Genomic DNA, 15,813 nt, shown 5'->3' with positions numbered 1-15,813 from the left:
GTAATTTGACTGGGCCTTCCCAACATGGGCGTCCCCTCTTATTTTAAGACTCAGGTAATTAACCAGCAGCCACTAAAAATGCAGCTCAGTGAAGCTCTCGCTTAGCCCATTTCATTAGCTAAGGGGGAGGATCAGCCTCTCGTTTGGTCTCAACTCTCTCGAACCCTTGGCCCCTTTCTTTCATTTCCTGATCTTGACAAAGACCATTAGGAAGGGGACTTCTTTGAATTCCAAAGCTAACAGCTGAGGGTAGTCCCATATAGTGAAAACTGCACAGGAACTTTCTTCATCTTTTATTCATTCTTCTTGAATTCTGTCCCTTCTGCCTAATTCCCTCCCATCTCCTAACTCCCCAGCCCCTTATTAGACTATCTCCTTATAAGTCCTTTGCTCCTTTAAAGTGCTTCTGTTCCTTCTCTGCTGTCCCTGTCATACCACCCTGTCACCAGGTGTTTGGCCATCATTCAAATCCTGAGATTTTCTTAGTGCTTCATGGATACCCTTTAGATACTCTGTTTTCCAAAGTTGCCCTATTTCTTGTTACATCCCTCAACCAGTACAATTTTACCTTTTCCGTCTTTCCCACGTTTTTCCCCCTCACCCTTCTTGCTCTCATCCTTACCCTTATTGTTCTGATCCTGCTCCATCGCTTCCATGTGCGAGTGGACCTTCGCACAGGGATTCCCCACTTACTTCCAAGTGTGCCTTTCAAATCTGCCCCCACCTACTTGTATCTACTTTCCACTGATCAGTTCTCTTTGGCCAAAACCAACCCCATCAGTACCCTGAGGATTCCTTGGGCCATTGTTTCTCTTCTCCTGTCTCCCACAGACAGGGGGTATACTTTTCATTCCCATTGCATTAGAAAGAAGGGGTCATGGGGAGAATGACCAGCCTAAAATGGAAGGTACCATGTTACATTTTACAAGGTTACAAATGGCAGTCTTCAAATAATGAAAATAGTCTCCAGGTGGTCCTCCACTTTCTGAGCTAGGCTTTATACATATTACCTCTGAAGATCAGGGGAAAAAAGCCAAAAGAGGAAAATAAAGAGTCTCTTTATTAAAAAAATATCAAGTTATGGCCACTCCTGGTGAAATTTTGAATAGAGAAAATGGCCTGATTTAGATAAATCAACTGAAAAAGTGTACACAGGAGCCCATTTCTTTATCCAATCCTGGAGTTAAAGGCAGTAACATTCATTAGTTTCCTCTAGCAAATAAGAAAAAGTGCATCTCAGAGGATTCCGAAATGGTGACATAGCTACTTAAAGGCACTGTAGCTTCAAGAATCCCAATCAGTTCAACAAATGTTTTCTGAGCTCCTACTATGTGCCCACGCTGTGCCAGGTACCACCAATACCAAGGTGAAAAACAACAACAACAACAAAGCCCTGTCATTGAAGAGCTCACTGTCTAATCTAGGGATGGCAAGGACATTTTCTCTCTCCTGCCAGCCCTCAGAGTATGGTATTGAGGAGGATTCTAAGGTCTAGTCTGGGTTTGGTGGGCCATCCATTAGTGATGCCTGACATGGTTGTAGAAGTTGAGAGTAGCAGCTTACGTGTCATATGTTTTGACACATATGGTCTAGTCAGAATCATTTCAATTTCATTTGAAAGAGGATATAGCTTCTGTACTCTGTTATGCTCCTGTCTTCCAAATCAACAACTGTATTTTACTGGAGGTTACCTGTATCCAGAGGGTTTATAACAAGTAGAGACCCTTTGGATTTTGTGTGATTAAGAGCAAGGCACCGTTAGGAAAGGAGAGTTGGATTTCATCACTATCTCCACACTATGCAGTTAAAGATGTTTTAATAAAGTAAAATTGTCAGATGTCACAGAGAGGCAGAAAGGACAACCAGATTAGGAAAATGTACAAATTCGTATGTGTCCTGGAGTTGAATGGACATTAAATGATAAGCGCTGGATGACTTGTGGTGATGACATCTTTTAACCCTGTCTACTGAGTTATCAACACTATTCTACTGGTTAACTAGAGATGCTACCTGCAGGCATCCACTGTCTGGTCCAAAGGCATGTGCCACTATGACCACAGCTGTGGTCTGTGTAGCTGCTGCGGCAGCGATGTGTGTGTCTGGCGAGGGCTAGGGTTTAATCCTTGGATTCTGCTTCTCACTCCATGAGCAGGGGCTAGGAGCGATCCCGAACTGCAGCCTCAACCCTGGGAGGGATGGAGACCTGTGTCATTCAACAGCAGTGACCCCTTCTGGCCAATTTAAGGAGAAGCATTGAGGGGCCCTGAAAGGAGTCACTTCCAGTCCTCCTCAGAGGTTGGTGGTCTTTGCACGGGGGATTAGTGAGAAGATGTGAAATGGGTGAGAGCTGGTGGCACCTCCGGGCTTCCAGCGAGGAGCAGAAGTTGGCCTTGTGGGGAGCTGAGGGCATATGGACCTCTCTCAGATGGCTCGCTGTTGTCTCTCGTGGACACACAGGATAGAGATGGGAAGGAAATGTACTCTCACTGCCAATGTTGGGGGGATTTTTAACAAAATGGGGGGGAAATGTTGCTAACAACCCCTAATCAGAGGCAGCCTAGAATGTGCATCATGCTTTATTTTGTGTGAGAATAACAAATCAAGACTGCCAGAGCAGATAATCACTATCCTAGTCTAGAGGCTTAGAAGAACCAATAGAAATATGCACATATATTTTTAAGTGGCCTTAACTGTCTATGTGCATATGAAGCCCTTAACTTGCCATTTGTCAATTATGCACGCACACAAACACATACACACACACACACACACGCTTTCTCTCTCTCTCTCTCTCACACACACACACACACACACACACAACTACGTATCTAGCTAGGGATATTTTATATAATAAGTAAAACATATGTGGCATCCCTTTGAAATTTAGTACATTTAAAAACACCTATGCCTAGACATCTTTTCCAGCTGCTCCTAGAACAAAGATTCACCGAACAGATTACAAGCCTGTCGGCTCCACTGGAAATGATTCAGACCGCTAGGTTCATAGTACTTCTCTTGAATGATTGTTGTTTTCTAATTCAATGAATGCATTTGGAGTGTTGAGAGCTTTTCTTTTAATATCATGCTTAAGTTGGCTGCTTTTCATTTTCCTCCTCCTCTTTCAAATTATGCTTCCTCATACTCTCCCATCCTCTCTCAATGACTTTGGAGTCACAATACTAATGCAGACCCACATGGTTGGTTAACATCCTTCTCCTGCCCTGTGACGCCTTATGCATGTGTTTTCCAAGCCCTTCAAGTGTGCTGGACAAAAGTCATGAAACGACATTAACCCTCAGGTCATGCTCTGTACAACCTAGCCCTATTCTTTCCATCTCCCTTTGTTCTTGATCATAAGTGTCATCTCCTAATTGCCTATAACTCAGTGGCACTCTTTCATCCTGAACATCCCCCAACAGGTAACATTGCAGCTGCCCAGCTAACTGAATACCATTCATGCCTCTGCAGCGGCCACATTCCATCTAAAATCCTGTCATCCTTTCTGCCAGTCAGAAGGACGGTATCTGCTTTGCATCTCACCTTAACAGTCTTTATGAGTCTCGTTCCATGTCACTGTCATTTCTGGTTCTTCACTGCATAATAAATACATAAATCTTGGAAGCACAGAGCTGAATATCCCCTGGCATTTTTATTGCTGGGTTTACCAAGCTCACATTTTAGGCACTTACTCCATTTGGGACATTTCTTTTTAAAATCATTTTTATCTATTCACAAGAATGATTAGTCAGAAAACATAGTCTGGAAACCTATTAATTATCTCCCCGAACTCAAGAATGGTGGGGAGCAGAAATAAATAAAACAAGGTTTTCCATTATAAAAGACTAGGGGGTAACTAAGGAATTTGTTCAATGGACACTTTCAAAATCCCACTGGTCCTGCTCCTGACGGTAGGCAGTATTCCATTCTACTGTCCCAGGAAAGCCTTCTCTGGGCAAAGCTCTGGTAAAATGAATTTCTGCCCAGTTGTCAAAATATTTTATTGAATTAGCCTTTCTACTGGAAACCCCACCCTCTCATCTCCAAAAGCATCTGGCTAGCCCTACTTTCTCTGGCCTCAGTGGAGGCTGATCACAGTTGGTCACTTTCCTGAAGTTACTGCACTTTTAAGTGGAGTATTGCTCAGAGCCTGCCCAGAAGAATCCACCTGACAGATGTCCTGTCCCATGCCAAGGTCACTCATCAACCCCATATGGTCCCCTCTGAACAAAGAAACTGGAGCTCTGCCCTGTGTGTGCATTCTTCTTCCCCATCCCTGGCCTCTCCAGCTGTGGCCTCCCCATGCTCCCAGCTACAGTAGGTGGCTTACTTATTTGCATGGAAGGACAATTTGTACTTAGAAGAGTGATTAGATGGATTCTTCTTGCACGCTTCCATCTCTGATGACTACCAGCTTCATCAATGTAATTATAATTAGCGTTCTTCATCTTCCCTTTATGGCACCAGCTGGGCAGACTGGTTCTCTTTACTGCCCAGATGGGTGGCAGGGTTGCCTGTGTGGTGATAGGTGACAGGCACCATGAAATAACAGATGGTAAATTCAAGGCTTGTTGGCAATCAGCAGGTTTTTGCTAATGACTTAATTAGCTATGCAAATTGTCAAATCAGTGTGAACATTGTTTTTATCGAAAACTTTACCTAAATTAATTACCATAATTAAGTAGCAGAATGTCAAGGATATTGGCTGCATAAAAGGGCCTGGCTGAGTAGAGAAAAGAGAGATTCTGTCTTCAATTAAAATGTATATCATCCCTGGGACAGAGAAAATACCGTTTGGAATGAGTTGTGTGAATATTGCAGAATTGCACCTTACGTGTGTCTCTGGTCACTGCTAGTTTCCAAAGCCACTCACAGGCCCTAAATAAAAGTGGCAGATTTTTGGAGGTATTGAGAAGCACCCAGGAGAAGGTTCCACAGCCCTCTCAAAAGTCCCCAATGTCGGCAAGTTGAAAGCATGGATTTTTTTAATTTTGAAAAATACATTTTTTTATTTCTGCAGATTGCTAGCATTGCTCGTTCTCCAGTGTCAGGCTGCGCACTAAGGACATAAACTCGCGTGGTTGTTACACATCAGGAGGCGATGTTTATTTCCTGTAGAAATCAAATATGCGTCTCGGCCCCCGACATTGAGACTTGACCCCGTTGTACAGTACACGAGTGTGTCTGTCCTAGATTCCCCGACTCCTCCCACTGTTATTTTAAGCTGAGCTTCTCTCTCCCAAGGTTTCCCTGTAATAATGTCAGCTGCTGTTCACAGGATGTGATGGTGGTAGGAGAGCCAACTCTGATGGGAGGTGAGTTTGGGGACGAGGACGAAAGGCTAATCACTAGATTAGAAAACACGCAATATGATGCGGCCAACGGCATGGACGACGAGGAGGACTTCAACAATTCACCCGCGCTGGGGAACAACAGCCCGTGGAACAGTAAACCTCCCGCCACTCAAGAGACCAAATCAGAAAACCCCCCACCCCAGGCTTCCCAATAAGATGATCGGCACCAGAATCCACTGTCAATAGGCCCGTGGGTGATCATTACAATTGCAGATCTTTACTTACAGGAGAGGAAACAGAAGAGATAAAAAACTTTTCCATGCAAATATCTATTTCTAAACCACAATGATCTGATTTTCTTTCTTCTTTCTTTTTTTCTAATTGAGAGGATTATTCCAAATAAGCTTCCATGACCCTTTCTTGGAGGCCTTCACAGGTAATACAGATACTGGCACTGATTGTAATTAAAATGAGAGAAAACTCTAGCGCATCTTCTGGCACGGTTTTAACAATGTGTTTGTGTTGAATTTCCTTTTTATGCATCAAACGAAGGCCATATTGTCCATAAATGCTCAGTGCTCAGGATCTCATTAATATGCCGAACCTAACTACAGATGACTTTTTAATATTGTAAAATATTTTCTGCTTTTTGACTTGCATCTGAGAGTTTCTTGTTTCAGTAAAAAAAGAAAAGACAAAAAAATCAGCTTTGGAAAGTAATTTAAATGTACCTTATTTTTTTTTCTTTATGTTTTCTTTCATTGGGCAACAGCTAAGAGGGCCCAGCAAGGTAATTTATGGTTGAGCTGATGTCAATTGGTTCTTGTCTTGAGTTGACTCAATTTAGCCCAAGTGCTGAAACAAGAAATGTCATTTTTTTCATCAAAGACACCAGGGCAGATTTTTAAGTAAAGAAAGACAATTGGACCCTTAAGAATTTATGCATTTGTAAAGTTGCTGTTGATCCAAATATTTTCAAGCCATGTAATCCATTGGTTTTGTGGGCAGTTTAATAAACCTGAACCTTTGTGTGTTTTTTAATTGTACCTGAGTTGACCATCCTTTCTTTTTATAGTATATTTCTTGTATGATATTTTGTAAAGCTCTCACCTGGTTCTTTTATGGGGACTTTTTGTTTTTGGGCAACTCCAGTGTATTTATGTGAAACTTTATAAGAGAACTAATTTTTCCATTTGCATATTAATATGTTCCTCCACACATGTAAAGACACAGTGGCTCCGTGTGTTAAAAAACAGCTGTATTTTATGTATGCTTTACTGATAAGTGTGCCAATAATAAACTGTGTTAATGACCACAGCAAGTGAATCTGGCTATTTGTGTGAGTACGTGTGTAGCAATCTGCTCACAATTATGAGAAGTATTGAGCTTAGATTCATGGTCCAGACTCCAAATGAAGTGGAACCATAAAACCTGTGTGAAGTAAGTTCACTGTGCACTGGTTACCAACTCGTCTGAGTCCAGTGAGCCAGAAGACACGTGCAACAAATTACATGGAGCAGGTTTATTACTTACAGACAGGCAGCAAGAAACAACAGAAGCCTAGAATTCATGGGACCTAGTCCCCAAGACTCAGAAAAGCTGCCCAGGGCAGATGGAGTCTCAGCTGTGATGCAAAGCCCCATTTGCACCACAGCTGAGGGACCCTGGAAAGCAGCCGGACCTGGGTTTTATATCGTAGGGTCATGTGACATGCTGGACTAAAGCACTGAAGGGCATCCTGTTTCTATGAGGGGATGGGTTGGGACCAGAGCTCAGGCTGTTTCAGCCAGGCACCCCTTACCTCAGGATGTTTCATTCCCAGTTCATGCTACAGTTATTCTTGAGAACTAAGCAAGAAAGAGGAGAGAATTGGGTCAGTTCGAGGCCACAGAAGCACTGTCCAACAACCTGTGCCATCTTTTATGAAGTATTGTTTCTTTCTTTGTTCACTGCAGCTTCTTGAGCAAACACAGAAATGCCTTCTCTGTGCTGAGCCCTGTGCTAGCCGAGGATACAACATGAAAAGATAGACTGGATGGTGTTCTTGGAGGTTGTAGTCAAGTAGAAAGGCAGTAGCTTCTAGTCACTGAGTGCTTGCTCTGCACTAAAGAACTCTACTTAAGGCTCATTATTTGAATTAATCCTCATGATAACTCCATAGCGTAAGCATGATTATTACCATTTTAAAAATCAATGTCTCACCTGCCTATTTTTCTATACAGAGTAAGGAAAATTCACTGGAGGATCTTTTATGTTTAAAGAACATTACTCATATTTTTCACTTTGCGCTAATGATAAAGATGAGAGGAAATCTTTTATTATTTATTGAGTGTTTATTAAGTGCCTGGCAATTTCAATTTATCATCTCAGTGAATTCTGGGAAGGGGATTTGAAAAGGGGAAGCTAAAGAAAGGTTAAGTGTCTTAGGTTGAGATCTCTAGAAGCAGAGCCTAAAGCTGGGATTCAGGGACATGAGGTTTATTAAGGGTATGTTCTACAGAAAAAAAAAATTATATATATATTTATATTATATATAAAATCATATATATATATGAGAGTGGGAGAAGCAGGATAGGGAAGGAGAAAGAACTAAGGAAAGCTATGGGCCTCCACAATCAGCTTCCTGGGCCTAATCCACGAGGTGAGGGCTTTGTAGACCTCACTGAAGAGTTATCCCTGCTTGTGCTACAGCCCAGCCTTTCGGCACCTGTATCAATATCAACCCTTCATTGATTGGGAACCATCCCCAGAATGTATGAGGGATTTGTGACCTTCAGAGCAAGATGGCTTCATCAACCGAGGGGAATTCTACAGAAAAGAAACCAACTAGATGCAACAGTAACAGTATCTTGGGACCAGTGTTCTGGCTTAATAAAGGACATCTATGTGGGCACAAATTTGCTTACTCCATTAAGTAAGTTGTCCCTGGTCTCCTACATCAGGAATGCAACAGTTGGGATTTTAACCTGGATCTTCCTTGACTATAAAGCCTGGTTTTGTTTTTTCCTAGAATATTACATTGCCTTCCTAGAACATTCTTACTTTTAATTTTTCTGTTTTAATGTTTTATTTTATTTATTTTTTCTTTTTTTTTAATTATACTTTAAGTTCTATTGTACATGTGCACAATGTGTGGGTTTGTTACACATGTATACTGTAATAGCAACAGAACTAATGATAATATAGGGAAACAGATACTTTATTGCTTTCCCACTGTGTACTTTTAAGATAACTTCCAGTGCATCCCTCACCCTCACCTCACCATTTTAGGTTTTCTTTTATCAATTCTTTAAAGTCGTTTATATATACAATCTTAGTCCATTTTCTGTTATATCAGAATACCACAGACTGAGTAATTTATAAATAAAATAAGCTTATTTAGCTCACAGTTCTGGAGGCTGGCAAGTCCAATTGAATGGTACCAGCATTTGGTGAGGGGCTTCTTGCTGCATTGTGACATGACGGAGGGCACCACATGGCAAGAGGGCAAAAGCTTGCCAGCTCAATCACTTCTTCTCTTCTTATAAAGCCATCAGTTTCAACATAGGGACCCCACCCTGATGACCTTATTTAACACTAATTACCTCCCAATGTCCCCACCTCAAGATGCCATCAATGCATAAACTTGGGAGTTCAGTTTTCAATACATGAAATTTGGGGGACATATTCAAACTATTGCACAATCATTACAGATGATGCATAGAACAATTTATCTAACACCTATTCCAGTTATTTGTTGTTGCATAGTATAACAATCCAAAACTTATTAACTCAAGAGAACACTTCATTATTATTTGTTACCCTTCTAAGAGTTCACTGCTCTTTGCCAGGTGATTTATACCTTAGAATGTCAGATGGCAGCTGGGGGAGAAGTCATCAGAGCCTTGACTAGGCTGGACATTGTAGATGGTGCCCTCACTATGCTAGCTATTGGGTAGGAGCTTAACCAGTGCTGTTGACTGAAGTGCATTTTGATAGCCTCTCTATGAGGTTATCATAATATAATGGTTGGGTTCTAAGAGGGGGTGTTGCAAGAGACAGCATCCCAAAACATAGGGAATAGAAATTGCCAGTGCCTAGAACTGGCACTGAAGCACCTCTTCTGTATGCTATCCACCAAAGCAGCCACAAGCCAGCCCAGGTTCAAGGCACTAAAGGACAGACTACACTTATGATGGGTAAATGGCATGTGCATACCAGGAGGGAAGAAATTGACAGCTGTCACCTTTGGGAAAAAAACATCTACAACAACCAAGGCAATTTACAACCCAGCCTCAGCTTACCTTACAGTTTTATTTTCACTCCCTCCCCACTTAGACCTGATTAACTCTCTACCCTAGATTACACTTTTCTGAATACACCAAATGTTTATACCTCATGTGTCTTTAAATATTTATCCTCTTAGAATGCCATTCTCCACCTTCTTATGTAACCAAAGCTACTCATCTTTAAAAACTCTGCTTGATTCTCTTGTCCTCTGAGACATCGCCCCATCTCTGGTTAGGCTTGATTGCCCCCTCTTGGGTCCAAAAGCACCTGATTCTTGCTTCATTTCAGCATTTCCTTTCAAATTCTGTTGTTGTTGAATACCCCTCACTGTCCCATTAGACTTCTTTGGCTCTGAGAAGTTTAATCATTGTAATCTGTATCCTTAATATCTAACCTCTATCATACATAATGGTTGGATTGAATTAGTGAAGAAATTCCAAGTAAGAAATCATGAAACCACTTTTTGCCATTGTATTAGTCCATTGTCACCCTGCTATAAAGACATACTCAAGACTGAGGAATTTATGAAGGAAAGAGGTCTAATTGATTCACAGTTCCTCATGGCTGTGGAGGCCTCAGGAAATTTACAGTCATGGCGGAAGGTGAGAGAGAAACAAAGGCATGTCTTATATGGCAGCAGATAAGAGGTAGTGAGTGAGCAAAGGGGAAAGAGCTCCTTATAAAACCATTAGATCTTGTGAGAGCTCACTATCACAAGAACAGCATGGAGGAAGCCACCGCCATGATGCAATCACTTCCCACCAAGTCCTGCCATCAACATGTGGGAATTATGGGAGCTACAATTCAAGATGAGATTTGTGTGGGGACACAGAGCCAAAACATATCACTCTGCCCCTCCCACCCCCACACAAATTTCATGTCTTTTCACAGTTCAAAACCAGTCATGCCTTCTCAACACTTCCCAAAGTGTTAACTCATTTCAGCATTAACTCAAAAGTCCATAGCCCAAAGTCTCATCTGAGACAAGTCTTTTCCACCTAGGAGCCTGTAAAATCAAAAGCAAGTTAGTTAATTCCAAGATTAGCAGTAACATTTATCCCTGTAAGTATATAAGGTGGCAAGAGATAGACAGAGATGAGTGTGTTTAAGTTTCTCAGAACTCAAATTAGCACAAAACAAACATTTTGCAAGGGATTGGACCAAGCCTGCCTTTTAGTATAGAAACCCCATGAGATTTGTCTGGACCAAAATAAGTGTAATGATAACCATTCGTCAGGAACATTTTATCTACCAGTCACTTGCCAGATGTTTTACCTCGGTGGTCTTAAACTGGGAACTTAAGTGTAATGCATGACTTGGATTTTGCTTTGTAATAATTTCAAAATTTCAGTGGCTGATGACAAGCAACATTTTCTTTTTTCTCACTCATGGAACTAACTGTTCGTCAGCTGGGGCAACTCTGCTTTGGGTCTGTCCCTCATGTTTCTTTCAGAAACAGTGGCCCTCCATGGAATGCTCTTCTCTTGGCACAGGGCAGAAGTGATAGAGACCATATCAAATCACACACACACATGCACACACCTTCTCACACTGCCATTGGCCAAAGCAAGTCAAAAGGACAAGCCTAGAATCTGTAGGGTGGGGAAATACACTGCCTCTTGCAAAGTCAAATGGCAAAGGCTATAAGTAAACAATTAGGAATCCAATCTACCACTGGTGGCCTACATAATGTTGCCTGAACAGTTTATTATTATTTGCCAGCACTTGAAAACTGATGAATTTCCTACAAAAATGGAAGTATCTTATTTTTCTTAAAAAATCAGATCAGACAACAACAGCCTCATACTTCTGAATTGCTGGATGGTAACAGTTGCCTGGTGTTGAGTCACAGTTGCCCTGGTTGGCTGCTCTCCAGCTTGTAACATTCAGCCTGTTTCACTCACTCTTGCTACCTGCCTGGCTGCTGTTGGCTATTGCATTCACTCTATGCATGGTCATTACTCCTTATAGCCACATTTGGAAGTAGGTATCATAAGCCGCATTTGCAGATATGAAGACTGATGCTTACGCAGGTTAAGTGACACCCTTTGTCACACAGCTAATAAGTGGTGAAGTGAGCTTTGAACGTGGGTCCTCAAGGTCAAAGCCTGTGCTCCTTTCATGAAACCATGCTGGTCTAATAAGAGTCACAGTAATGGTCATCTTCCATGGGTTAAATTAGGAGCTTGACAAGCATGATGACACTGAATCTGCAATGTCCTGGTGGGTATCTTGGTCAGTTTGGGTTACTATAACAAAATACCATAGACTGGGTGGCTTATAAACAACATAAATTTATTCTCACAGTTCTAGAGGTTGAGGTCTGAGATCAGGGTGCCAGTATAGTCATCTTCTGCTGAGGGTCTTTTCCCTGCAAACTGTCAACTTCTCAGTGTATCTTCACATGGCCAAAAGGAGAGAGCAGCAGTGGTCCCTTTTATAAGGGCAGTAATCCCATTCATAAGGGCTCCACCCTCATGACCTAGTCACTTCCCAAAGGCCCCACTTTTTAATATAATCACTTTGCGGATCAGGATTTTACCATATGAATTTGGGGAGGACATAAACATTCAGTCTTTAACAGTGAGGTGAAGTTATTATCCCCCATTTTGCAACTAAGAACAATTAAACAGTTTTCTCAAAGTTGCAGAACTCACAAATGACAACATGCCATCTTGACTCTGAGCCACTTTATTAGACTTGCTGTCATGTCAGGTACACAGTCTGCAGGTCAGCATCCTCTGGCCTGGGAGAGGGGTCCTGATATCCACCCTGCTGCCATTCACTGTGTATTTTGAGGGATTGTCAAAGAGTACATCACAGGTCAAGACTCTGCTTACCTGGTAATGGGACAAGCAGGGAGGCCCCTTTTTAGGACCTTGAAATCTCAAGGGCATCTGACAAGGGACTTATAAATAAGTGGCCCAGTCCTGCAGGAAATCCTTTCTTTCTCTATTTCTCTTTAACCTTGGGGTGAACATTTAATGCAATAGGATAACACAACTCACACTGGTGCTATGTGGGGTGGGGTGCTGTGAGAACAAGGCCATCAAGATCAATTTCCCTAAAGCAGGATTTGCAGCATCCTTAGGAAATTCATTTTATAATGGAATATCCCCTCCATCCTCCATAAGAAAAAATTGCTAGGCTTTTTCCCCCTGATTATACAGTAATACATGCTCATTGTACATCATTTGAACAAAGAGGAACAATAAGAAAGTAATCTCATTGCTCTAATGTGATCAATACTAATACTTTGATACATATCCTGCAAGTCTTCTCTTCTTGTCTCACATACATTACAACATGATCATATTCAGAGTAGACAATTACAAATTCTACCCCTTTCATTAAATAATATATCATGAGCTACCTCATTAAGTATTCTTTAAAAACATAATCTTAGTTTCTATATAATGGTCCACTAATGGAAGATCCTGTAATGTATTAGCCCGCTTATTTATGACTGGTCCATTCCCTTTTTTCATCCTATTAGAATTTATTTATCATTAATAGGCTTGTTGAAGGTTCGTAAGAGTTTGTTAAATCAAACTTCATTTATTGGGTATCTGACATATGCCTAACACCATGTGAAGCATTACTAGAGATTCCTGTACCTAGCTTCCACCTTCAAGGTGCTCTCAATTGACTTGGGATAAGGGACAGTGCATAAAATGCTAACCACGTACATAAGACTGAATAAACTCAAGGTGTCAACAAAGCACAGAAGATAAAAGCTCTAGGAGTTTAGAGGTATGGAGCTCAAATGTATTGTGCACTTATCATATAGCACTTTGCATTTAATTTATCCTTCACTGCAACCTGGGGATGCAAGTGTTTTGTGTATAAAACTCAGACAGGGTGAATATATTTGCCAAGGTAGCACAGATAGAAAATAGCAAGGTAAAGTTTGAATCAGTGAAGGACTCCAAAATCTGTTTTTTCTCTGTTAAGCCTCAGATTTCTGGGGAAAAGGCAAATGCTGTGATTGTGTATTGTCAGGAAAGACTAAGAGAGAGGGTGGATGGTAACACATTAATACACATACACATATTTGGGTATCTGGTTGTTTCCACAAAGCTCCTCTCTGGCCACCTCCTTTTATTCATCAGAAAAGTTAAGATGGTGTCTCTGATCATTGGGAGTATTGGGAAGTTTCGGTTTTAAACAAAACCTAATGCATTTGAACTGTTGGTGTTTATATAAAGATGTTTTTCACTTGAAGCCACTGAGCTGAAAAAGACACTGAAAGGTTTTTAAAACTATACATTGGCCAGGCACAGTGGCTCACGCCTGTAATCCCAGCACTTTGGGAGGCCAAGGCAGGTGGATCATGAGGTCAGGAGGTCGAGACCAGCCTGGCCAATATGGTGAAACCCCATCTCTACTAAAAGTACAAAAATTAGCCAGGTGTAGTGGTGCGTGCCTGTAGTCCCAGCTACTCGGGAGGCTAAGGCAGAAGAATTGCTTGAATCCAGGAGGCAAAGGTTGCAGTGAGCCCAGATCGTGCCACTGCACTCCAACCCGGGCGATAGAGTAAGACTCCATATCGGGAGAAAAAAAAAAAAAAAAAACTATACATTAAGGAAATTGGTGAAGCAACATCAAAAGCCCCACCCAACCCTACCTTTTTTCTCAGTTTCTATTCACTTTAAAACTTTACCATTCTAGACAAATGAAACATTTCTCACTTTCCAGTAGCCTTCAAATAATCTCCTGAAAATATCCATTCCTGGCCAGGAGCAGTGGCTCACGCCTGTAATCCCAACACTTTGGGAGGCCAAGGCAGGCAGATCACTGGAAATCAGGAATTTGAGGCCAGCCTGGCTAACATGGCGAAACTCTGTCTCTACTAAAATACAAAAATTAGCCGGGTGTGGTGGTGCATACGGTAATCCCAGCTACTCAGGAGGCTGAGACAGCAGAATCGCTTGAACCCGGGAGGCAGAGGTTGCAGTGAGCTGAGATTGTGACACTGCACTGCAGCATGGGTGACAGATAGAGACTGTCTAAAAAAAGAAAAAAAAAAAAAAAATTCCTCAGATAAGCAAACTGGTTCTCCTTTTGATGCCTTCCAGAGCTGACATGCTGTATCTTGAGCCCTGTTTTCTGATTCCAAATTTAGGTCAATCCAGTAATAATAAGTCATTCTCTCTCTTTCAATTATTTGTTACAAGTAGTTTACTCTTTTGGGGTTTACAAACTCCTCTGTCATGTTCTAGTGAAAGCATTAATGCCGTAAGAGAGATCTTCAAAAATTCACAAATGAGCATGAAATTGTTTTAATAGCATGGGCTTCTGAGACATAGCTGAAATCCATTGTCACAAAAATGAAAATTTTCATTTTGCAGAAAAAGGGAATTTGGGAAAACGTAGGCCCTATAAGGGATCAAACAAGTTTTGTTTTCCTCGCCATCTAAGATGGTGAGTAGCCTCTCGGGAACTTGCATTGGGAAAGTTTCTGAGGTAGCAACTCACTCAGAGGGAAGAAAGCTGTGAACTCAGCAGCGCCTGCCATGGCAAAGCAGCAGAGCTTGTGAGCGGGGGTTTCTTCCATTTGCCATCTCCACACTAAATCACAAGGATTCCAAAAGCAGGGGCCTATGAGATTCATTACAATTGTTTCCTCATAATCAGGTGACCAACCAATGGAATTTTTTTCCAATCTATGCTCTAGTAATTGCTACATTTCTGTACACTGATGTCTTAATTGAACAACTTTACTGAATTTTCTTATTAATTCTAATAATTAATTTTCTCTGTAATTCTCATTCCATTCTATAGAATTTTTTTAAAAATATAATTAATTCATTTGTAAATATTGAGGATTTTCTCTCTCCCTTTTCAATAGACTTATCTTTTGTTTTTATTTCTTTATTTAATCCACTGGCTAAAAGTTAAACTATGCTAAATAGTGACAGTGGTAACAGGCATCTTTGTGTTATTCTTGGTTTTAATAAAATTGACTCTAGTGTGTTTATTCATTTAATATGATGTTGTCAATCTTATCATATGTAAAGAAAACTATCTTCTAAAAAGTTCTGGCTGGGCATGGTGGCTCACGTCTGTAATCCCGACACTTTGGGAGGCCAGGGCTGGGTCTAGCCTGGGAGATCACTTGAGTCCAAGAGTTTGAGACCAGCCTGGGCAACATAAGGAAGGAAGACCTCCATCTCTAATTAAATAAGTAAATAAAAATGAATTAATTAAATGTTCTAATTAATGTTTTTTATTTAATCACTGACAGAAGTTA

The 15,813-nt window shown here is 41.2% G+C and overlaps 1 protein-coding gene across 16 annotated transcripts in view; it reads left to right on the top strand.

Annotated features, from left to right (window-relative positions):
* Positions 1-6,608, top strand: part of LDB2 (LIM domain binding 2) — a 398,203-nt gene extending 391,595 nt beyond the window's left edge. For 7 of the 16 annotated variants that reach the window (XM_002814619.4, XM_009239820.3, XM_009239819.3 and 4 more), the window contains one exon: positions 5,276-6,608. In XM_002814619.4, the coding sequence (XP_002814665.1) occupies positions 5,276-5,506 (231 nt within the window). In that variant the 3' untranslated portion in view covers positions 5,507-6,608. Of the gene's footprint in view, positions 1-2,152; positions 2,295-5,017 lie in introns of those variants that run through there. The other 9 variants (XM_024245842.3, XM_003776431.4, XM_063723336.1 and 6 more) reach the window with 2 other exon arrangements.
* Positions 6,609-15,813: the final 9,205 nt, after the last annotated feature.

The sequence above is a fragment of the Pongo abelii genome, chromosome 3, assembly GCF_028885655.2.
Source record: "Pongo abelii isolate AG06213 chromosome 3, NHGRI_mPonAbe1-v2.0_pri, whole genome shotgun sequence".
NCBI lineage: Eukaryota > Metazoa > Chordata > Mammalia > Primates > Hominidae > Pongo > Pongo abelii.
This window is presented reverse-complemented; position numbering and strand designations above follow the sequence as displayed.